Below are 22,920 nucleotides of genomic sequence, written 5' to 3'. Positions count from 1 at the left end.
TGAGAGATCTTAAAGAAGAAACAAGTCCAAAAAGTGAAGAGCAAGGCAAAAAACCCAAACCCTGCATCCTCCCTCGCTCAGTGAGCACAGTCTGTTCTGTGTATTGAATGAGACGGGATCCTGTGAAATCCATCAAGCAATTAAAGGCTAGTATGATGCGAAAGGGGCCCGTGTTTAGGTTGCTCAGAGCTTGACTATGAAAACAGAATACTCTTTAAGCATTTTCTCTGTAGGAAGATATATTAGTATTATGTCAGCATATGACAGCGGTAAGAGGGAAGTGCATTTGGCTATACATCATGCAAACACATTGAATGGCCACCACCACTCCCAATGCAAACAGAGGAGGGAGCGAGGCTGCAGTTTGGGCAAACCAGCTAATAGCTGGCTGCGACCAGAAGGTCATCCCCACTCATCCTCCACCCCTCCTCTTGGTCGGTCCAGCTCTGATGTGAAACCACACCTTGAAGCTGCGGTTAACACAGTTCCTGCAGCACAGCCCAAATCCCCGCTGCTGTTAACAGCTGCGGTCTGGCCCCGCTCCCGCTCCCTCTCCCGTGCTAACGCCGACCCTCATGCAGCCAGCCCTACCAGAAGCCAATGCCGGGAACCAGCCGGGCTGAAACAGGCTCCAGCTTACAGCAAAACGAACACTGGCGCTAACATACATGAGGAAAAGGAGTGGAAACGTCTCTTTTGGCAGCCCTGCGGGATGCAGCCACTTCAGCATCAGCCAGCGAGTCAGTCCAGCCTGCTTCCCTATCCTGTCCAACCCTGTTAAATTAATCATAAAGCATTTACAACACAGACCAAGTCTCTTGACTCTCAGTATGCTGCCAGCGTGGTCAATCTGTTCTCCTAATCCTACTACGACAGCTGAATGAAGGTTTGCTCACAAGGCTGCCTTTTCTTATTACTCTTTTAGGAAAAGCAGCAAATCTATTTCCCCACCAATTGGTTCTGTAATACCTGCTGCACTGCTGCCTGAGATTGCTGGGGCAAGGAGTCGGCAATGGCTGGGAGGTCTCTTACTCTGAACTCAACAAAGAAAATTGCCTACAAGCAAAAAGCAGTACTTACAAAGGTAAGATTACACCCACCCCTCACTCTATAGCCATGTTTAAATGTCAGTGTTTCTTTTGAATATCTCAAATACATTACACTTTCAAGGGGAAAAGAGCAAAGCAAACTGATAGGATGCCCGCTTTGCATTCCTATCTCCATTTGTGTATTTCAGTACCTGAACGCAGAAAAATTTACTCTCATAATGATTTAGTCTGTGTAAGTATATTTAAGACAGGTAAAGCATTTAGGTGCTCACCAGAAACTACAAGTAGTGAGGAGAATGAAGAACTGAAGCTGTCTGCTGTACTTCCGAAAATAGATTGACATAGCTTTTCTAACCAAAAAACACATAGGGGTGCCTACAATTTTTGGGATGAGGTGTAGTTTCACACTTTTTATTCTGGAACTCTACATTTACCTCACCCATACTTCAACTGGTTGAGTGTACATCAAGTATCTCTGAGAAACAAAGTACTACAGAATACAGATGTGTCTATTTTGGAAGCAGTTGGATCACTTTTCCCTACGAGGTCAGGGTTTTCGGACCAAAAGAATAGCTCTACTGTTTGCTATCCAGCTGAGAACAGCCTGGATTCCCTGTTTTGTTCAACGCTGTAAAGTTAATCGTGAAGAATTAAATCACTGCCCCCCTATTTTCAATTAGCAGTGGGGGAAGAGGAGAGCAGGTAATATATTCTCATATTCCGACACTGAACTTTTTATAGTTATTTGTAACAATCCAAAGCTTGTCATTTGTTGGCAAGCCTTCCCTTTATTCATTTGCTTAATTCCCCCTTCTTCCCCTAGAAAGGAATTTCACCTTAAAAGAAACTGAAAAGAAAAATAAATTAAAAGTTAAAATTTCTATTTCCAAAAGACTTTTTTTATCCCTAAAATAAATTTAATATGGACATCTTGACTATTTTTTCCTCAGAAAAACCGGCAGGCATCTTAAAGTATGTGGGTTTAAAGCTATTCTGTCTGATTACTTCTATTTTGCTCCTCTACACTGGATATCAAAATTCAAATCCATTACCTTTACTCATCCAAATAATTCTGTGAATACTTGCCTTTTCTTGTAGGAAAAAAAACATAATTCTGTTTTGGGGTCGGAAGCAGAAAAAATTTAGAAGATATTCTTTTAAATAAGACTGTAATTAAAGTTAGGAAAAAATTTGTTTTCCAAGGGGGACACAAAGAAGTGGCCAAAATAAAAGCTTCAGATGGAAACACCCAGCTAATCTGGTGCACTATCCTGAACCCTCTGACAAAATTTCCCTTATCATCTGTCTTTTTTCCCACTTGGATATTTAGCCTCTTTATTTAATTTTTTTTTTTTGGCCTCTGTGGTTCCTGTAGAAACAGCTAAAAATGCGAACAGCAAGGGCCAATATGGGAAAAAGCTAGACAACCCAAAGCTACATGTTAAGTGACGGGTGCGAGTGTGCTGCCAACTTTTGGGACACGTGTACTCCTTTTATTCCCGAAGCTGGTGATACTGAAAAATTAATCTTCAAACTCAGTCAAATGAGTTTTTATTATACACTTTCAGGCGTTGTATAAACCCTATCACAGAATATCATACAACTGACATAGCCTACTTTGAAGATCAGCAAGTTTTATCATCCTTACTTTACCTTTGGGAAAAGGAGATACAGGGAAGCTAAAAACACTTCCTAGGGCGGCCAAAGCAGCTTGTGGCAAAATAATGAATGGACTTCTGCTCCCGTGCGTGCAGCCAGCTACGTTCACCTGCAGCTGGTGTGAACACCACCTGCAACATCTTCCTCGGTCCACCAGATCAGCAAGGAACTGACTTTATCTGAGGACAACAACCAGGTAAGCACCTGATGAGCTTTACCGAGCCAGAGCGCCACGCTATTTGCTCAAACGGGGTATCTGAGCAGCCAGACGGGGCTGCTGAGGGAGAGCAGTGCCATGTATACACCAACTGAAAAAGGGGAAAGGGAAAGAACGGTACTCAAAAAGCCTGCAGGAGCTCTTCGCTGCCAGCAGACCGCAACTGCAAGGGCTGCATCTGGGACTCCTCAGTGCTACTCTAGTTCCCAGCTGGGAAAAAACCTCCTTATAGATATGCAGGATCCATATGTTCAGGCCGCAGTACCTGAACCTGTTTGCAATTCTGCTTGTAGCTGAGGGAGCAGGTGGATGTGCAATGGGAGGGGAACCACTGGAGATGCAACAACCGCATGGGATTCTTCAGAGAAAAAGCGACAGCCCTCAGGGGCTTTGTGGCATGGCAGTGCACGTCCAGAGGCAACATTATAGATTTATTTCTGAAGCAGACACTCTGCCTTTGGACAGGACGCAATGTCCACAGCTTCCTATCTAAAGAGGTTTGATGAACACACCACAGAACAAAGCAAACTGGAAAAATAAAACCCTAGACTGCAGAGCGTGAAAGTTCATAATTCAACCTGAAAGAAGGAAAAACAAATACTTTATTTTTATGCCAGAGTTAGAATCTAGGCTCTGCCAACTTTATTGGCAAGGGAAAAGCAATTCTTTGGAACCTGTCACTCTTCCTTGCTTATCCATCTAGATCCAGGGTCCTGACTCAGAGGTGAGAAGTGCCCACAGGTTCTAAAGGCATTTGGGAGGGGGTGGAGTTTAATCACACTTTTCCTGAAGAAAAATAAAAGGGAGTGAGGAAAGTATCTGTAACAGCTACTTGCTTACCAGAATGAGGTTTTATCTACATTATGGATAATGTATCTCTTAGTCTTAAAAGGAGTGAGCAGTGCTAGATATGTTTGCATGAAATGAACTATAAAATACTTTTGAATATTGCCTGTAATATTGAGGGGGTTCTATTAACAGATACTTCTGTGACTAGGCACCAATGGCATATGTCTGGAATAGACAAAAAGCAAATGCTGAAAGAGACAAAGTGTCACTATCATTAACTTGTAAACAAAAATGAAGATTTCCAAAACAAGTATCTGCACAGATACTTCATTCTATAATAAAAACAAAGGCGGCGCTTCTGGTGAAAAAAATCTTAGTCAGGAGACATCTTATGCCAATGTATAGACATGATCGTGTACTTAGCACAGGATTGAGAATAGTACAGACTGCAGTGCACAGGCATTGTGTTTGGCTGATACTGCAGGTTCCAAAACGAAGTTGTTTATTCAAACTATTTATAATTTTAGAAAGAATTTTGATAAATAGAAGTACAGCAGTAATATTTTTATCTTTACCCTAGCACTTATTTTACTGCCTATTCTGAAGCAAAAATACATAATGCACATTTCTTTTGAATTTTTCTTCAAAATTTTCCTTTCCAGTATTTCTTGATAAGGCCGGGAAAAAGAAACAAAATAAAAACAATGGAAGTCACCTTCTATTCCTAAACATTTTGGGCTGCTTCTTCCCCAAAACACATGTATTCCTGCATTTCACAGGGGGTCTAGGTGCTGTGATCTGTACCAACTGTCAGTATTCTTTAAAAAAGACACAATACACCACCTAGGCACAGCCACAAAACTTTACGGGTTTCAGTCAACCTCCCACTCTTAGTTGCACTTCCCCGAAAACACCTCTGGACTCAAAGGCTACCAGAAGATCCCACCCAGTAGTCTGTCTCCTTTGCACTGCCAGAGTTACAATGAGAAGAAAAACAGGTACCAAGAAATACATCCGCAGTCTTTGAAGCTAGTTTGAAGTGTTCGCTTAATGCCTTGTACTCTACTGTAACATTTTGGAAGACATCTCTTTGTTAATGTCTTTATTATTTAAAAAAAAAAAAAAAACCAAAAAATTATCTATGATGACTCAGCGTAGAGCCTCAGGAGGTATTTTTCCCTTGCTAATTTACCTTAATCACTACACCTATTTTCTCACCTGTCAACACATACAGAAGATTTTAATGGCTTCCTGACAGTAGATAATGGCATATATTTTCATATGTTCTGTTATATTTTAATTGACTAAGTTTTTAGGAAGCAAGCAGCCAATCATCACTAAGTCCCAACAACATATATGAAAACAAACGTATATGAAAAAAATAAAGTGAATACAGATATGACACTAGACTTTCTGTCTAGGTAACAGGGTAACACTGGTTGAAAGGGAGGAAAACAGGCATGGGACATCTGACCAGCCTCTTTTTTTCCTCTCTGTAAATCTGTTAATATCAAATAACCCTCAGACAACCAAGCTGACAAAACTCATTTTTATTCTGCTGACCGAGATCGCTAGCCTACTTCTCTGCACATAATAATTCTTCAGTGACAGAACTCATTTCTCATGTCATAAACAAATCGCTGAAACACCCTAAGAGTAAGAAAAGACACATAGATCTTACTGACGTTTTCTGGCCTTTTTACAGCTTGTTCCCTCCCGTTTCTCATGGCCTGTAGGTTTTGAAGGGGATGCAACAGGCATTGCTCTTGCTCCTGACTGCAGTCAGCCGGAGAGTTCAGCTTTGACTCCAGGCAGGGATGGAGCAGCACTACCACCTTGGGCTCTCCTGGAGATGAAAACTCTGCGGTCTCAGCAGGACAGGCCAAGGATCATCACAGAATGGTTTGTGTTGGAAGGGACCTGAGAGATCATCTAGTTCCAACCCCCTACCATGGGCAGGGACACTTCCCACTAGACCAGGTTGCTCAAAGCTCCATCTAGCCTGGCCTTGAACACCTCCAGGGATGCGGCATCCACAGCTTCCCTGGGCAACCTGTTCCAGTGCCTCACCACCCTCAGAGTAAAGAATTTCTTCCTAAAGCTAATCTAAATCTACACTCTTTCTGTTTAAAACTGTTACCCCTCGTCCTATCACTGTCCTCAGGCTCACAGGAAGCAGATGAGACCTCCAAGTGTCTCACTTGGGATGTGCAGCCCGCCAGCTGATCCACGTTCCTCTGCCTCTCCCGTGGGATGAAGGGCCGTGGGTGCTGGTCCCACAGAAGCACAGCGCTGCTGCTGGCCAGCCCAAGCCCCAGCCATGGTCCTGCTTCAAAAAGCAAATGCCAGCAGCCAGCAAAAAGCAAACGGTGCCAATTCACCCGCAAGGCTTTATGTGTAGGAGGCAAAAGCGAGCACATCTTTTTCATATGCCACAGTAAAGCGGCGTAAGGAGAAGGCTGAAACAGTACCTATGCCACCGGGAGCAGAGGACACATGGGAAAGCACTAGGGGACATCTAAGCGCAGCTGTGGGTCTTGCCCAGCCAATATGCTTAGAAAGTATTTCTCCACCCACCTGGTATCTCAGTATTTCACCACAATGTGCAAAGTGCCCTGACTCCTTTACAGTTCTATCCCTTTTCTGCCTGACAAACAGGGGCAGGCAAATGACCAGTCCAAAGAAGCAGACACTTGCGTTAAGATCAGGCTTCTCCATGACAGACAGTTTTACACTTAGTCACTAAATAATTCCTGCAGCCACTCAGATCTTGAAGCATCAGCACCAACATTCAGTCAAATGACCAATTCCTGTGAATTACCTCATGTGATATTGGGCTATCAGGTTAATAATTAGTACTGAGGGAAACACACAGATCACTGCCCACCACAAGCGACCACTATGAGATTGGTTAATTATGAAGGTACATCATAATTCTGCCTTTAGCATGGTGTGATTCAGATTTTAAAAATGCTTTCTTGGCAGCTTCCATCTAATACTATAAATCTAAGCACAGGAATTCTGCACTTTATACTCTCTAACACAGCAAACAATAGTGACGAGAAACAGATCACTTTACATGCAATGTTATAAATTCTTTTTTAACTTGCAGTGTTGTACCCAAGCTTTACACTTCACCTAACGTTCCAGAAACTCATTAGTTGTCTTCAGGTATTGAAAAACTTGTATAAGGGGCTCATGTTTTAAGTACATCACAACATTCAATTCTTTTCAGCAATACTTCATCCAATAACTTCGCAGAGAGCTCATTCTCCGTCTTCATGACTGATTTGATATGATTTATATATCTTTGGATTTAGAACTGTGAAATAATTTTCTAGACGGCTGAACCACATTTATCAGAAGCATAGAGGCGTTATCGAAAACAATACAAGACATGACATAATCACATATGCACCTTCCCATATCAATCAATTTCATACATTTCTCTCAGACAACATAGATACACACTGCGCCATGTGCAAACCCGTTCCGTGTAATTGCCCATTACCGTTGCAGTGATGGCATGCATCTGAACGAGCACCGGGAGGGAAATGCAGAACTTTTCACATGTTCTTCACGAAACGTTCAGACCTTAATCTGTGATAATGAATGGGGATTTACAAAAACAAAGAATTGCTTATGGGCCCTATGGCACAAGGTAACAGTCCAGCTAAAATAAACCTGAGCTCAACAGATGAAGGACACCCAATAAATGGACTGGTTTTGGCACTGCATTAAGTTCTGCGTGCAGTTCTCTTTTATAAGCTTAAGTGATTCTATTTAGTTTTAACCATCAGGAGACTATTTATTAAAATAAATTATACTGATATATTGAAATTAAACAATTATAAAATGTATTCTGCTGTAATGCAGTCCAGACTTACATGCCTGTCAATACACAGATGCATCTCATATTGCATGAGTGACTAAAATTGTGCACAGAAATGGTAATTTGCAAACTCTGGACCAAAATCAAAATATGCTGGCTTTCATTTCAAGCTGCACGGGGACTGTGTAGATGCCAGCTCAGTCCTTAATACAGGTTCAGTTAGTCTTGATAATATCCTACACGTGTTTTGTGCACTTGTACTTTCTGTGGGCCTGGCAGTATCTGGGAATAGTTTATCTACAGGATCACACAGGCCTTCTCCTCTTGCTCATACATTGCTATGTCCAGCACCAGCAGCTCCTGTGGTTTTGGTCAGTAAGCGCATCTGAAGGTTAGGAAGGTGTTTAGAACAAACACCTTTTAAGAGGTATGTATGTTACCTTTGCAAAGATGGTGGTGACACAAATGGGTATAAGGCAATCACTTGCTAGGCTCATCCTTTTGAGGATTTATTTGAAGACACATGGAAGAAAACAGGATTCTTATAATGATGGCACACAGAAGCATCCTTACAAAACCACCTTCCTCATTTTTGATCTACACAGTTTTCTGGCTTTGCCCTGTCACCATCATCTCTGGTCTCCTTGAAGCTCTAGGAAAAATCCTCCTATAGCCTAAGCACCTTCAACTACCCTAAAAATGAATTAAATGGAAGCTGAAATCATTAGCAACTTTGAAGAACTGACCCTGCACCTGGCAGGACAGAGGGCAATGAGCTAGAATCACTGCAAGGTTGGCAGCTGCCTGCCTGCGCATCTCAGGGGTTACCATCCAAAGCTTTTCTATGCTTATGACACATCCAGTCCATTCAAGATCACAAGCTCTATTTGATAGATACCAAGCAGCACACTATTCCTGGAAAATGCATGAAAAATCAGTATCCACTGTTTGTCTGACCAGTGTGAATCAGAGCACATTTTCAAAGGCATGTCCCCAGAAAGATGGATTTGTTTTTCTGCATGATTTGAACTATTATTTTGGCATTCTCAAGAGCATGAGTCGAGACATTAACCCAAAGACTTTAGGCACTGGTACAACATTTGCTATATCACCGAGGTCCATAACGGGAAGTAAGTATTAAAATAGTAATAGAAAGTCACAGACAGTAGGATTACATTGCATAAGAATTAACATCACCAGAACCCACGTCTGAGTCTTCCCCCAGCTGGGATTTACCAGTAATGATCAGAAAAACAACCCCTTCCAGGCTGGGACAGCTAGTTGGGGGGTCCTCACAACTGGTGGCAGGGGCCAGGAGCCAGAGTCATCTCCCACAGTTGTTCTACAGCTAAGCAAAACTGTAAGTGCAGGGCTCTGGCACTTAGTCCTTTCTCTCTTCCCTGACTTTTTCTTTTTGTGATACCAGTTTTTGAAAATCTCTTCTAATCCCTGGCTTCCGGGATGCTTCTTGCCCTGGTTTCTATTCCGGCCCCTTGGGATCAGTCACGCAACTTTGACTCCTCAGAATAACTGTACTGTTTAAAAAAAAAGAAAAAGGATAAAAACATAGACTTCCTAGCATCATTTTAAGATTTTTACTTTCTTCTCACTTTCATTTATACCTCTTGCTATTCCCCATTTCTCTCTAAATATTTCCACATTGATTCCAAAAATGCAGCTGTTCTTAACAAAGATACAGCCCCTGTCAATATTCAGCTAAAAAAAAGAATAAATATGATAGTTTCAGTAAAAAACCTCATAATTTTCTCAAGCAAAGCTGTAACATTACAAGCATTTACATAGCTTTAGTCTGTTCTTACAAACTGTTAAAAACACACGTGCATTCACAGCTAAAAAATCTTCTGAGTTTTGGCCCTGAATATTACTTGCACATGCATCTTGGCTTTATGGCAGCCAGAATTTATCTTTTTTTTATTCTGTTAGCAGATAACTAACTTACCATTGCCATAAAAGGGACAGAGCTTCAAGCACAATACGAAAATTCCTGGAATGTTTGAGTCTACCCTCACTTAGCTGATTTTTCCCTTAATGTGTGCACTAGGAATACAAACCATTAATGTACTATTTTTTTTTTCAAAGTTTTGTTCTAATTCTTTACAGCCCCTTAAGTCCATACCAGTGTAATTTTTCAGCCTTATTTGGGTTTCATTACAATCTTAGGATTTGTTTCAATGCTTTTACATTATCAAATATTTCAACAGAAGTCTTCAGTAGACTAGAAAACAAGTTTTCTTCCACTAGATAAACAACTGGACTAATAAGACCAAAAAACTTACAATATCCAGTCAGCACATAGCTATCTAGTGAAAATGGACTCATTTGTTTTATCCCTTAGCTACAACTGAAACATTTGTCAAGACAAAAAAAAAAACCCACAACCAAAAGCCTTCCTGCTATCTGTACACTAAACTAAGAGCCCCATAAATTATCTATTAAAATAGCCAGCTAATAAAACAATACATTTTCCCCTAAATTAAGGATTATTTGCATGAAAGATTACAGGCTTCACTGTGAATTTCCAACATGAATATCTATAGAAACAATCTTCAGGTAAGAATGGTATCAACTGTATTGATGAATTAGAACACTTTCATCCACTAAACCACTTAGAAATGCTCTACCAGGTTCATGCCCCAGTGTTAAGATGACATCCTCATGTACAGAAGACATATGAGAGGACACCTTGGCTACAAGGAAGGTTGAGCATCTTGGTGAAACCACAGACCTCCCATGTAGTCCGAGAGATCATAAAACCCACAGCAGCTGAGACAAACAAGTGCAGAGAAAAGGCTGGACACTGTTTTTTAAAAGCGGTAGAGGAGAAGCAATATTGGTTGCCCCAAGTCATTTTCTTCTAGCAAATGCTAGGGAACACCACCAGACTTCTGGCACCTTTAAAAAAAAGTTCAACGTGTAGAACTGATTTGTGGCTTTCACCATATCTCAATTCAGAGATGAAGCACAGAGTCTGCAAACTCGAGCTCTTCAGCACATCTCTTCTGCTCCCACATTAACAGCTGGACAGGATTCTCCGCTGGGGTAACACACTTTACCTGAAAACTTATTTCTGCTTCCCACTTGTATCATTTGAAATGTTCTTTAAGGTCTATGTTGTTACCTCCAGACAGGATAATGGATAGTTTGTCCCATGCTTCATCTATAAAAGGCTCTATCTCTTCCGAATGCAAAAGACATAACTCACTAGGTTTTTCATTAAAATATTCTTGTTCTTCCTACTAATCCTTGTGTATTAAACTAATTCTTGTATTTTATAACTTGGATAATTTCTTCTGTCTGTTCCCTCTCAGCCATCTTGAAAACCTTCATCACAAAACACTGTCTCTGTCACTGCTACTTGAGGATGAAAGCCACAAAAAGATGAAAGAAAATGAATTATGACTTTGCAATTTGTTTACTCCGCACACTTGACAGCACTTTGTGTTTTGTCCTTTACATTGTTCTGCTGAAGACGCACACCCTTCCTCAGACCCTGCAAGAGGCTGTTTGCCAGCAGCAGTAAAGGTGAAGGCAGCAGGAGCACACACAGAGAGAAAAGGCAGAGGAAAGGAGGGGAACAGAGGATGTTTAGTAGTTCTTCTCTTGGATCCACCCAAAAAAACCCTACAGCCTACAAAAATTCCATAAAAGTAGCTGAATAAATTTGCTAAAAATGCAGTTACACTTTCTATTAATTAGGTTGGTACAATGCTGGAAAATTTTACGCCATTTATTTCAGAACATCTGTGAGGACAGCATCCTTTTGATATGCTACATGAGGGTAACCTAAGTAAAAATAAATGAAAAAAAAAAGAAACCCCATCTTTTTCCAACTCTTCTCTGGCTGCCTTCATTTCATCTTTGGCCATGTCTTTTTTTATTATGTTACTGTAAGGCAATCCAGGCCAAAAAAAAAAAAAGGGGGGGGGGAATTATTTTTTTTTTTTTTTGTGGGCTGTGAGACGAGGCTGACTCATCTCCACCCGAGCACATTCCCAGGCTGCCGGCTCCCACGGCACCTGCTGCCTGCTCCCGCGCTGCAGCACCTTGCACCAGCACCGCACCGAAGTAAGTCACTGCAACACCCCAGCACGGGTATAAAAGCAAGGCTACAATTCTCATTTGAACCCATAAGTACAAGTTTTCAGACACTTGATGACTTGGCAAATCAGAGGTGAAAAGGGGTATTTCCTACCACCACCACACATTCACCTAAGTCTTAATACAACTTTAAGGCTTATGATGTTTTTGACCCGTGTTGGAAATGCGATGGAAGCAGGCACAACATAAGAGGTTTTCTAAAAAATACATTTGAGATACTGGATCAATCAAAATGGTCATAAGTGAATCCAGAGCTGAACAGAGTATAGCAGAAGTACAAGGGACTGGAAGCTAAAGTGTTTCTGAATATATACTACTGTACATTTTCTTTCAATTTAGAAAGTTTATCCAAGTTCCTCCTTCCGTAAGAGAATACGTCGGGGACAAAGGAAGATTAAACAGACAGTTTTTTGGTCTTTGAAACATTTACTCAAACTTGCTTACTTATATATATGCATTTTTCTCTATACTATACAGAAATTTAAAGCTAAAATGGACATTTTTTTTTCCTCATTAAATCTTTGATCATCCTTTATCTGTTTATACGTGCCAGAGATTAACAACAGATGGTGGTTTTTTGCACTATCTACTTATACTCTTTATGAAGAATACATTTGCCTTTTTCTTTACTCCAAGTTGCTTCAGATTACAATGGCATTATGATAGCAATTGACATATTGACAATGTTTTAACTTGTTCTGTATTTTACTTTCACATTGTCCAAGACACTGCTATTTAAAGACTCTTGGAAGGCTATTGCCAAATACTTTTCTGATGTATTAAATCACCAACAATAATTCCAGCCAGCCACAGCCCAGAGAAGTCAAAAATTTATCTTCCCACAAACATCATTAAATCGCAGCAGTACTTCACACCTTTAACACTCACTGAAGGCACAAGTTGCTATTCCAGTCAGGTCATAGCCCATGCCCAAATTCTTCCCTTTGACCAAACTGTGCAAGGTGTTAAGGGTCTTTGTGATGGGAAAGTCAACGGAAACTCTGGGAAGGGAGCACTATGTAACTTTTGAACACTGACTAAGTAAGTCAATTTATTCTCATGTTGAGGTTGTTTAATCTTCCTTTGTTTAGTCTAGTTCTATAAAAAGAACAATATTCATAAGCCTATCCCTAGAGATGGTTTCTGACATTTTTAAACAATTGTCTTAGCTGCCTGCAGCAGCTATCCTACATTTCTCTACCTGAGCAAGGTAACTGACAGTATATACACCCAGCCTAACCTCAGGCACTATATAACCTAATTCTATCCCAGGATTACGTATGCCAAGCGGAGGAGCTGCAATGAAACTCCGCAGTAGTCCTGCAGGCATTCGATACACACAAAGGCTCAGAAGCAAAAACTGTGCTACTTGGGATGACGGTCCAGGAACGCACTTGCGTGTGCTGACGCTCAACAGCTGGCTCCAGGAACGAAGTTCAGGGAGATGAGTCAGGACTGACTGCTCGGGGAGGCTCAGGGACCGTGTTCTCCAACACAGCCAGCAGCAAACAGGTATGTGTTCCCAAAACAGCCCACACTTCTCTCCTGACTCTGGCACCCTTTGCCGTGATGCTGCACAAGAGGTGGCCAGAGGCAGAGGGGAAGCAGGCAGGAAGGACAGCGGGGCAAAGGATGTTCCCCTGGGAGCAAGGAGTCACCAGGCCTGGCCCCTTGCTCCCAGAAGTACCCATGCATTTTGTTCTGTATATATATATTTACCAACGACTCCCCACTTCTGAGGGTGGAAAGGGAAACCCACAATTGCCACTTCCCTGGCAAGTGCTCCTTACCACGAGCTGGAAGGCCACCTTCCTACCCACACTGTCATGGTCCTCTGTGGTGCGGCCTCAACCACCCCAGGTCTCATACCACTTCCTGCCAAGCCACCTCACTCCAACAGGAGACAAAAGGGAGTGCTGTACTTCTCTTCTTCAGACCCTCCCACGCCCCACCATGGCCTGGCAAGGGGAACCAAACCCCGTCTCCCATTTCCCTGTGAAGCCTTCTCACCTGAGAGGTGCTTAACATTTAGGTCTCCCCTTCTGGCCACATTTTCTGAATTGAAGTGACCGTATCTCCATCCTGAATTAAAAGCTGTCAGGGTTTGCTAGATGTGCTCTTGGTATTGCCAAGTCCTTGAGGGCATTCAGGGATGAGGATGTCAAATGGCCTTAAGGGGACAGGTCTCTTGCATCAAACCCAGTGGCAGCCCTAGACATGAATGGCTGCAGAGGGCAGGTGTTCAACCCAGCCTTACTTCACTAGTAAAAGCACACCCAAATGAAGCGCTGCCAGCCTTTTAGACTCAATCATACAACTTCTCAGCCAAATGCCAAAATCCCAAGTCTTTTATCTGCTCTCGGTTTATCTGCCCTGTACTTCTTCATCTCAATAAATCATGATTTTTAATGAAAAAGGAACAGAAAAAATCGTTCAGACTAGTTGGAAGCAACTTATTTTTTTGCTTTTGGCCTAGAATTGCATGTGTCAGACTGCAGCCCCAAATATAATTTAAAAATGGGAGGGGGGACACAAGGAAGGCATGAGGGTGACACAGCAGAGGTGGCTCTGCCCAGCCACGGACGGAGCACCACTCCCCAGACGGGGCTTACCTGGGGACAGGAGCCTCTTGACCTCCCACCAGTGTGTCCCCAGCTGCCACCATATGCTCAGCTCAAACAGGACTGGTGGAATCAGCATTGTCCTTGTGGAAAAAATTATGCATGCTTTTATCATTGTTTTGGCCTGCCTTCTCCTAGTAGCTGGACAGAGTTTGCTCTCAGCTCTGGCCCAGCTCCTGTTTTGCCAACACTAAAAGTGGAAAGGGAGATGGGTTGGGATCTTGGAGACACCATTAAGCCCACTGCTGAACAGCAGCAGAGAGGGAATCTCCTCTGTTCCCCCAGCGTTACAGGGCAGCCAGCCCACTTGTGTGGAAGGCGACTTGCCCCAGGGCTCAAGCGCAGCCAGAAGATCTTGCTCATTTGCGGAAAGCGCAGGGATGGGTGCTGCAGTGGCATCGACAAGGTACCGAAACATGAAACCAGGATTTCCACGGCATTGTCATCTCTCAACCAAGCAGTACTAATGTTAGGAAACGGACTTTCTTCAAAGGAAATAGCAGCCTGAAGAGTGTCAGAAATGAGAGCCCCTGCAGAGATCCATCAAAACAAGCTTCTCCTGTAACCGTCTCGTGGGAGCAGTCTCTCAGCCTGACCTGGAAACTTCTTAATCTACTGCCCTGCCTTCAACTCTGCTCTCCTTATAATTTGAAAATTAATCTCCTCAGAAGAACATGGAACAGTGCAAAAACCCAGATTAGCTATAATTAATGTTTTATTCATAATTGGTCAACGTCAAAAACACCAAGCTTCCAGTGCCACATCTGGATGCATTTTATGGTGCCACATTACAACCTGTGGGAGCTGCAACGGAGCAGCTCCCTTTTCTGTACTGAGGCACGTCATCCTGACAGTAGCTGGCTCAAGGCTGGCTTTGCTACGTCAAATGCCTCTGTGAGAGCAGCCCTTCCACATCTCCTTGTATGTATTTAATCATGGATATGTCAGTGATAAAAACAATTTTTCACTCTGCCAGCCCTGTTACGCTGCAGAATCACCACCAACAACACAGCACGAGCTGCTTCTGCTATGTTTGCCTTCACAGGCACCATCTCAAGCCCCAGTTAGTTACCCCTGCACAACAACGACTCACGTATGAAGAAACATTTTTTTTTTGTGAGGGTGACCAACCACTGGCACAGGTTGGCCAGAGAAGTTGTGGAGTCTCCATCCTTGGAGATATTCAAAACGTGTCTGGACACACCCCAGAGCAGCCTGCTGTCACTGGGCCTGCTCTGAGCAGGTTGGACTAGATGATCTCCACAGTGCTCCCCAGCCTTAGCGATTCTGTAATGAAGGCCACAGGACAATTAAGAATATAACAAGATTGTGGCTGCACAAATATGATTTTTTTTTCAATCTGGCTAACATAAGCTATTTTGGGGAAGTAAAGAACCAGCATCATTTTTTTTGAGGAGAAAAGTGGTTGCTCCATTCAGCTTATCGCAAACAGTACTGCACACAACCTTGCCTATCATGCAGTCTTCTGCTAACACAACTACTCTTTAAATGTAAACAGTGAGAACACGTTCATCTGAGGACAATGTGAACACTGGGCTAGCGCCGCCAGCTCTCCAAAAGCAGAAGTATGAGGCTCTGCCCAGGTGTACAGTGGACCACACCAGCCAGCCACAATCACTCAGAAGCATCAGACCAGCTCAAGGACCTCCAAGAAGCCCCTTGATCACCACCCATGCCTGGTATGCTGCCAGCCAACAACAGTCCCCATCACCTTGCTAGTGACAGGCACCAGGGTGGAGCTGGGGACAAAGCCAACAGAACTGAATTGATTAAAAGGCCACCCATGTACGGCTGACAGCTTATCTAAGGCAACAAAACTGCAAGGAGCTCAACTTCCAATACTTGTGTTTCCCAGGGGCGCTGATGGAGAAATGTAAATCCGCAGTCAGCATAGCATAGAAAGAACAGCTATGGGAATAACTCCATAATACAATTAACAACTCTGGGTTACATTTTAAGGAATATGGATTTTAATAAAACAGTTTATCCAGCACATAAAGGACACTTCTAAAGCAGAGCCTCTTCAGAGTTGCTACAGAAGACCTGAAATTGTATAATTGATATGAAAATCTGTATCTTCTTTTAGTAAGCACATCTTCCCTATGTAGTTTTCTGTCTTTGATTGACAAGTCATGGTTTATCCAATGACTTCACTTTCCAGTGCAAGATGGGAACATATCTCACAGGCAGATATTTATACCTCTAGGAATATCAAATTCAGAACTCTATGTGAATAATTTGCTTCAAAAGATTTTAATTAAAATTATATCCTGAAAGGAATAAAATTTAATCAGCCTAGAGCCAACTGATGGGTGAATCGCCTAAGAGGTGCATCACTGAGTGATTTACTGCAATCACAGTGAGCCTGATACTATCAGCCTAGGAGCAACAGGTAAGACATCAGAAGTTCAGTGCATTTCTTACTTCAGCTGATTCAAGGCATACATACCATCCCCGTGGTCACACAGAGCTATCACAATTCATTATAGAACCTAATTTCATCTGAAACTGCAGAAAAAGAGTTTAAAACGACCCTTTCCGGTTGCTTCCTTTACTCATTACTAACACAAGATCCTACATTTATAGCAGAAAGCACGACAAAAATCCTTCTGCCCACGGCTACTGAAAAGTTTTCTGCGCCCCTGAATTTCACTACTACAGCATCAACCTAATCAAATGCAAGAAACCAAGGAGACACAAAAAGATGACCTATTTAAAATTACTATGTCAATTACCCTTTACTTCAAGGTATAGAAGGAACTGCACAAATACTTCACGAGCGCCAGAGGGAGAGTCCTTTAACTTAAGGACAGCGGATAGCTAATATCTCAGTGATAAAATTAGCTCCCTGAGCAAAAAAACTTTCAGACTACTTGCATACTTTCGATTTTGAATGTCTGTGGCTGAATCTGCTTCCATAGGGAAAGGTGCCAGAACTCTAACCATTAACATCAGGATCCTTCCTGGTCTCTAGCCTCCTGCCCATCGCGGGGGTCAAAGGCAGCCACCATGAAGCCCAACCAACCAACCACTTCTTTTTTTCCTTCTTTCCTATTTCCCTCCCCTACAAAAACTCACTTTTTTTTTTTTTTTTTCGTACCGTGGAGACACAACTTGCTACTTTTTAAATTCCGGGTGGGTGCGTGCTTTACATTCCCTCCCCAGCCAGCGGCGCTCCTTTGCCGAGCCGTGGGAGAGCGGGAGCGCGGCGGGCCCCGTCCCGCGGCGCTGGCCCGGACCCCCGCCGCCAGCCCGTGGGGAGGCCGGCGCCCCACGCGCGGTGCCGGCCGCCCCGTTCCGCGCCCACGGGGCAGCGGGGCATCCCCGCCGAGCCCACCTGGCCGCTTCACCTTCCCGAGAGCGGAGGCCCCGAGCAATTCAGGCGGGGGCAGAGAGTGGGGATGGGGGGGCGGGGGAGGCTCGCTGCGCCGCCCCACGCGGGCACCCCATCCCGTCCCCGCGCCTCCCCGGCAGCGGGTCCCGCGTGGGAACCGCACCGCGCAGCCCCGGGTGGGTGGGGGAGCCGCCCCCCGCGTACTCACCGCGGCGGAGACGGCGCTGAGCTCGGCGCTCAGCAGGAGACCGAAGCCCAGCCAGAGCCGCATGCTGCCGCGCACCGCACCGCGCCGCGCCGTCGGGTCCCTGGGCGGCGGGGCGCCGGCGGCTCAGAGTGGGGCTCCGCGGGGCCGGCCCCACATGCGCGCCTCTCCCCTCCGTGGCGGCGGCGGCGCCTGCAATGCCTCGGGGGCGAGGGACTCGCCGCGCCGTAACCGATGGGCGGCGGCAGCCCCCTCTCCTCCCCCCGGGCGGGGACCCTGGGAGGGCGCAACCTCGCCCGCGCCCGCTCCCCGCCGGCCGCAGTTCCTCCTCCTCCTCCTCCCCGCCGCGGGTGGGTGGCGGGACGGCGGCGGCGGCGGTGGGGGGACGGGGACGGCGGGACGGGGGGGGGAGGCGGGGGGCGGAGGCGCGCCGCTTCTTCGTCCCACACCGTTGCTGCCGCCCGGGAGGGCACGGCAGCCCGGCGCGCAACGGTGCGGAGCGGGCGGCGGGAGGGTCGGGGCCGGGGCCGGGACCGGGGAAGGGGCAGGGACCGGGGCCAGGGCCGGGGGCGCTGGCTCTGCCCGGCCCGTCGGGGTCGGCGGCCCCGCGGGTGGCTGCGCGCCGGCGGGACGCCGCGCACCGCTCTACTCGGGGCGGGGAGCGGCGCGGCGCGACCTCCCTCCCCCGATCTGCCCGGCCCGGCCGGCGGGGCCGCTCCCTGCCCCGCGGCAGCGTCGTCGCTGAGCCCGGAGACCTCCGCCGAGGGGAGCGGAGTTAAATGCGGGCTCTTCTCTGCCTTGCAGGGGCGGGCGTCCGGCGGGAGGGAAGCCCTGAGCCGAGCCCCCGGACAGGGAAGGAGCGAAAATGGACATCTCGCCGCTTCCCAGTGCACGTACTTTTCTTTGTCAGTAAGTAATTCCGCTCGGCAGGCTTTTGGAAGTAACTCTTTTAAAGTTGTATTGTCACCTTTAACTGCAGAGTTTTACCACGTGCTTGTTTTGTGCTAGCTTGAAACAATATCGTGTTTATTCATCTTTCCTTGCAGGGACCTGGGGCTTCTGCTGATCCTGATGGAAGTCGTGCTGTCAGCCGTCAAAGTGGATGCTGTAAGTAAAATCCCTTATGACTTTTACTGAGGAGAGAGGAGGAAAAATCAGTTTCCTTGGTACCACAAAGTGAGGAACTGCGTTTTCCTTTGCCAGATGGCTTATCTATCATTCCATTAAAAGAAACAACCAACAAATCATCTCTGCAAGCCTTACAGATTACTGCCTTCAACAAAATGATGTTTAGCAGAGAAGCATAAGGCTTCAGTGTCAGGTTGTTTGAAGTATTCCACTGTTACTTTTGCTCAGATTGGGTAATTTGTTAAAGCAATAGCAAAGCAAGCCCCAGAACGTCTTCATTTTAACAAGAAAAGCACCGAGACAGATGGGTGGGAAAAGAAATGCAGTGCTATAGATACTGGAGACTACTTTGAAGGAGTTCACCTGCAGATGAAGTATCTTCAGTTAAGTACAGACCTCATCTGAGGACTGAGAAGTTGAAGCTCTGGCTGAATTTTACAAACCAGAGGCATGTTTATACATAAATTGTTGTTTAAATTACATTGTTAAACCCCAAAATAAAAATTTCTAAGTTAGATGTGACTGTCTGCTTGAGGTGTTGATGTAAACAGACGTTATTAAACGCTCGGGTTGTTGTCACAAGGATGTGAAAGAAGTGAGGGAATAACGTATATGGGAGTGCAATGTTTGCCTGTGACAAAGCTTGGTGAATTTAATGGAAAAATTTTCCTTAATGCGAGTAGGCTTTGGGTCCGGCCTGGGCACTGCAGCCTGAAAGGTAGCTAAGGCTTGGCTTGTGGCTGCATTTGTCAGCCACCAAGTGTGGATACGGCTCTGTGGTCATGCGCGAGTGGGACCTTGATTACATTTTTTCAAAAGCTGTCCTACTTACATTTTAATCCTACTGTCTGCAACTTTCACCCTGTTTTGTTATGACTTTGCACTCCTTATGGATGTCTGATGTGGTTACATCTTTGTGGTAAGATTGCATAATATATTAAAGAATGGGAAATACTAGGGCTTCTGCAGCAGGTGGTGTGACACACGATGATTTTGCACTCAAGCTGCAGTCAGCAGGTAGAGCTTGCCCATCGGTCTGTGTGGCTGGTTGGTCTCTCCGTGTCATGACTAAGCGAGAGGTGGCAGGCTGGGGACCCGCAGCCTGATAGCACGTGACATGTGCGAGGACCCCAAGTGTCACGTGCTACTTCTCTTTGCCATGTTTTGCTAGAAACATCATTCTGCTGAGCAGCATTAAATGGATGATGATATTACCATATGCTATTGAAACCAGAGCAGGCTGGTGATAATGCAAGTGTTTTGGGTCCAGTAATGAAATCAGTGGGATCAGTTGACAAAAAAAAGGCGGCATTTGTGGCATGACTCTTCATAAAAAGAAGTTGTGCTGGAGCGTGCGTAGCGTGATACCTGACCTTTAGCTATAGCATGGGCTCATTCATTCCCCTTCATGTTTTTGCTTGTGTACCGCAGGCTGCGGTGTTAATATAGAGGTATACCAAAGAGGTGTTTGAGCTACCTCAGCGGGTGCTTGCAGTCTGGTTATAGCTGCTTGAATCTCCACATGCTGGTTTTCCCAGAGTATCTTGGAAGAGTAAATTGGCCTGCTTGGAGGTCTAATTTCCCTGATTTAACAGAACCTAAGGTAGTGGCTGAATAGGAGATGCAGCACCCCGGCGAATGTGAATGGGGAAGTTTGGTCATGTTTCCAGGAAAAGTTAGAGCTGCATTGCCACCAAAATATTTATCCCATTTTCCACCTGTATGCCACTCCCTTCCCTTGGCCAGCACAGCTCTTTCTGTAGTCGTGTGGTGAACTACATTGGAAAATTACTTGTTTAAACTGATCAGTACCCCAAAAAGAGAAGAGTGGCGAGAGCTAACTTTAGCTTGGATCAGATCACCAGTTGTATTCATAGAAACTTAGGCTGGCACGGGACTGGGAGGAGGCAGCTGGGATTGGGAGGAGGGGTGGGCTTGCTCCTTGTGGTGACAGCTCTGGTCGAGTGTGTTGGCAAAGTGACAAAATAGGGGCATGTGGGAAGCAGCAGCACCTGAGTAATTACAGGTGGGTTGCTGGCAGGCATGTTCTTTATATTGTAATCCTGTTTGTCACATTGAATCTTCTATTATTTGTTATACAGATGCATGTGATGTTACGAAGCGTTTTATTAGCTTGGATTTAAAAAAAAAAAAAAACTGCTATGAATTATTCAAGTCTGTGGGACCAGGTCTTAGAAGTCATAGTTCTGCCTGTAATGAGACAAGCAGAGCTGCTGAGTTTGACAGCCATGTATATGTGAACGAGTTACAGCTGCTGGAGATAAGTGTTGTTGAATGAGTGAAACTGCACATAGGAAGACACTGGAATGAGATTAAGGAGAAAAGCAGGAAGGAGGGAGAGGGAAAGAGGGGAACTCAGAGTATTTGCCTGGATGTCTTTCCTGGCAGGCTGCTGCTAGCTGTTAGGGAGACAGATGTTTCTCAGCAGAGGAAGAACTGAGAGGAAGAAAAAGAAGGAGGATGTTTAGGATATCTGAGGACTGGGGAAGAAGAAATGATGTCTCTGGCAAGAGGAGAGGATGCTGGTTGCAGGCTTGAAGAGAACCGAGGAAGAGAAGCCCCTGAATGGAAATACTGGGAAAGACAGCCAAATGGAGAGGATCAGGCCCCAGTTATCTTTAGCACTTTTTGGCATACACTAGCTGGTGATGTTAAAGGCCTCAAATAACTTTGCAACTACTCTAAATTGTAGATTTAAGTATTCATGTGGCTTACATAAGTTAAGTTGTGTTAACTACCTGAAGTTTAGCCAAGTTTGCAGATTTCTTCTCCCTCTTTCTGTCCCTGAAAATGTATTCTTGGGTTATGATTTTTTTCTTTTCAGAGAGAGTATATCTTCTGCTAATGCTGATTCTTTTTTTTCTTTTGTCTTTCCTAAAGCATGACTCTTCCTAAGTAATTAGTTGATTGGTGCTCCCTTAGTATATTTTTTTAACTGCCCCTAATTAAAATTACTTTTTTTTTTTTTTTCCAAGCTGTATTTCGGTGGAAGCAAAAGAATCCCAGAAAAGAAGGGAATGACTGTCAGATAAAAGAAAGAAAATTGAGAGAGAATAAGTTAGGATAACATATGCAAAAATAACTACAAGTGAAAGATCATAACTGTTAAAAAGGAGAACATATATAGATGTTGAGAGATTTATATAGAAAGAAAACAGAGTCAAAGTAATGCATAAGACAATTTTCTTGACTTCTGTGACATTGTAAAGGGATATATTAGGGGGAGTGGCATCAAAGAAAGAGAAGCAACAATCCTTAAAAAGAGAGGATAAAGCCAACGGTACTATGTACTTCTTTCTATTGACTTTATATTGGAATTAGATTGCTGGCACAGGTGCCTAAGCTAATGCTCTAAGTTAAAATGTGTCACTGCTCTGTGACTATCTTACGTCCAGGTTTTCCCAGGTGTGTCCTGCTCTATTCCATCTGGAAACTTTTGCCTGGTTGAAACAGGAGGACTTTTTATGTTAACCCAGGATTTCCAGACTGAAAGAAGCCGGGGTGGGGTAATCACTTGACTCATCCTGCTGGGCATGTCCACTGTGAATGTACGCGCTAGGATCACAGTGTGCAAAATGTAATAGTGCGCGTGTGATCCAGGTGATCTAGGAATGAGTCGTCAGTCTGACCTATCGATTTCTTCTGCCACGTTACTTGGTGCATGCAAAGTGAATCCATCTCTTCCTGGAAATACCAGACTCCCTACCTGTGCACTGCTTCAGAAATAGCTCTGCCTAGGAGATCCCCCAAAAAGAAACATCACAATTCTATTTTAGAACAGCTTCATTTGAGGCATTTCCACATTGGCAGGCATGGCTTATTTATTTCTGTTTAACTAAGTGTACAGTTTGGCTCATCTTTGAGTAAAAGTGGTGTTCTGTAAGAAAATTAGAATAATGATACCTTGCAAAAAAACCCAGCATTT

General features: G+C 44.4%; 1 protein-coding gene across 2 annotated transcripts in view; it reads left to right on the top strand.

Annotated features, from left to right (window-relative positions):
• The first annotated feature begins 18,315 nt into the window (after positions 1-18,315).
• Positions 18,316-22,920, top strand: part of COL4A2 (collagen type IV alpha 2 chain) — a 147,674-nt gene continuing 143,069 nt past the window's right edge. Inside the window, exons 1-3 of one of the 2 annotated variants that reach the window (XM_082498166.1) lie at positions 18,316-18,338; positions 18,651-18,755; positions 18,893-18,953. In XM_082498166.1, coding sequence (XP_082354292.1) covers positions 18,712-18,755; positions 18,893-18,953 — 105 coding nt within the window. In that variant the 5' untranslated portion in view covers positions 18,316-18,338; positions 18,651-18,711. Of the gene's footprint in view, positions 18,339-18,409; positions 18,756-18,892; positions 18,954-22,920 lie in introns of those variants that run through there. The other variant, XM_082498165.1, reaches the window with a different exon arrangement.

Source organism: Vanellus vanellus (genome assembly GCF_965231255.1).
Source record: "Vanellus vanellus genome assembly, chromosome: 1".
Lineage (NCBI taxonomy): Eukaryota > Metazoa > Chordata > Aves > Charadriiformes > Charadriidae > Vanellus > Vanellus vanellus.
This window is presented reverse-complemented; position numbering and strand designations above follow the sequence as displayed.